At 54.8% G+C, this 1574-nt stretch overlaps 1 protein-coding gene across 1 annotated transcript; it reads right to left on the reverse strand.

Moving 5' to 3' along the window:
• Nucleotides 1-214: 214 nt before the first annotated feature.
• LOC308148048 (E3 ubiquitin-protein ligase RING1-like) lies at nucleotides 215-1300 on the reverse strand (the record flags this gene model as incomplete). The annotated part of the gene is made up of 2 exons (XM_080521461.1): nucleotides 215-975; nucleotides 1063-1300. Coding segments are annotated over 2 exons (421 nt in total), but the record flags the coding sequence as incomplete, so codon positions are not given.
• Nucleotides 1301-1574: the final 274 nt, after the last annotated feature.

Raw genomic sequence — 1574 nt, forward strand, 5'->3', positions numbered from 1 at the left:
GACCTTCTCTGAACGTGCCGTCACAGGACCAGGTTCTCGTTGGACCTGTTCTGAACGTGCCGTCACAGGACCAGGTTCTCGTTGGACCTGTTCTGAACGTGCCGTCACAGGACCAGGTTCTCGTTGGACCTGTTCTGAACGTGCCGTCACAGGACCAGGTTCTCGTTGGACCTGTTCTGAACGTGCCGTCACAGGACCAGGTTCTCGTTGGACCTGTTCTGAACGTGCCGTCACAGGACCAGGTTCTCGTTGGACCTGTTCTGAACGTGCCGTCACAGGACCAGGTTCTCGTTGGACCTGTTCTGAACGTGCCGTCACAGGACCAGGTTCTCGTTGGACCTGTTCTGAACGTGCCGTCACAGGACCAGGTTCTCGTTGGACCTGTTCTGAACGTGCCGTCACAGGACCAGGTTCTCGTGGTCTCCAGGAAGTGACGGCCTTGGCGAGACAACAAGTTCTGAACATAAAACAAATAACTTTTGCTCAATTTGAAACTATTTTAAATAACAGACTAAGGGAGGGCCAACTTTGAGATCGATGTTTTTCCAGCCCAAAGCCCTTCAGAGTCCTGGTTCTGGTCTGCAGAAGACCACCGGACCTTGACAGGACCAGTGGACAACGTGGTTCTGGTCTGCAGAAGCCCAGTAGACAACGTCTCCCAGTGGAACTTAAAGCTGCCGCTTGGTGGAACAACATTGTGAATGGAAGAGACGGAGGTGAGCCTGAGTTTACTTCACCTCCCCAGAACCAAGGTTCTGGACAGAGAACCTGTCAGCAGACTGGTTCCTTCAGTCAGAACGCTCCTGTGGAGACGGAGGAGGAGGAGGGGGGGGGAGGAGGAGGAGGAAGAGGAGGAGGAAGAAGAGGAGGTGGAGGCTGCTGGTCCTTGGTTGGGGCGTAGTAAAGCTCCAGAGGCTTGCGGACCTTCCAGAACTTCTCATTGACCAACTCCAGAGTCAGAGAACCGTTCAGCGTCTGGAGGAGAACAAACAAGAAACTCAGAGGTCCACACAGGAGTACCCCCCCCCCTCCCCCTCTCCCCGCCAGTGAATGTGTACTCACAGTGAACTGTCCTCCTCTGGTCAGGATGTAGATGGTGTACTGTTTCTCACTGACGGTGCTCAGACTCGCCCCCTCTGCTCCTCCCTCCTCCCCCCCTCTGCCCCCCCCCTCTGCTCCTCCCTCCTCCCCCCCTCTCCCCCCCCCCTCTGTGTCAGCGCCTCTGTCCTCCAGAGCGATGCGCAGGGCCAGGTACTTGGACAGGTGGTCCACCGTGGCGTTCGCCGTCGTCTTCACATACCTGCAGAAGACACCGACATTCAGACGACTTCATGTGGTCGTTGTGGAGACAATTCTAGGTCTTCTTCACCAGGAAGAACCTGGTTCTAGACCAGAACCAGGTCTTCTTCACCAGGAAGAACCCGGTTCTAGACCAGGACTAGGTCTTAATGAGCACCAGTCTGTCCTGAAGGAGCTTGAGGCTTCTTTTTCACCATTTGGTCTTTACATCGTCCATTTCTGCTCCTTTCACTCTTTCTGGATTGTCTGAATCAAAAGCTTGTAGAACGATAGGA

This window comes from Blennius ocellaris, assembly GCF_963422515.1.
Source record: "Blennius ocellaris genome assembly, contig: SCAFFOLD_133, whole genome shotgun sequence".
NCBI classification, from domain to species: Eukaryota; Metazoa; Chordata; class Actinopteri; order Blenniiformes; family Blenniidae; genus Blennius; species Blennius ocellaris.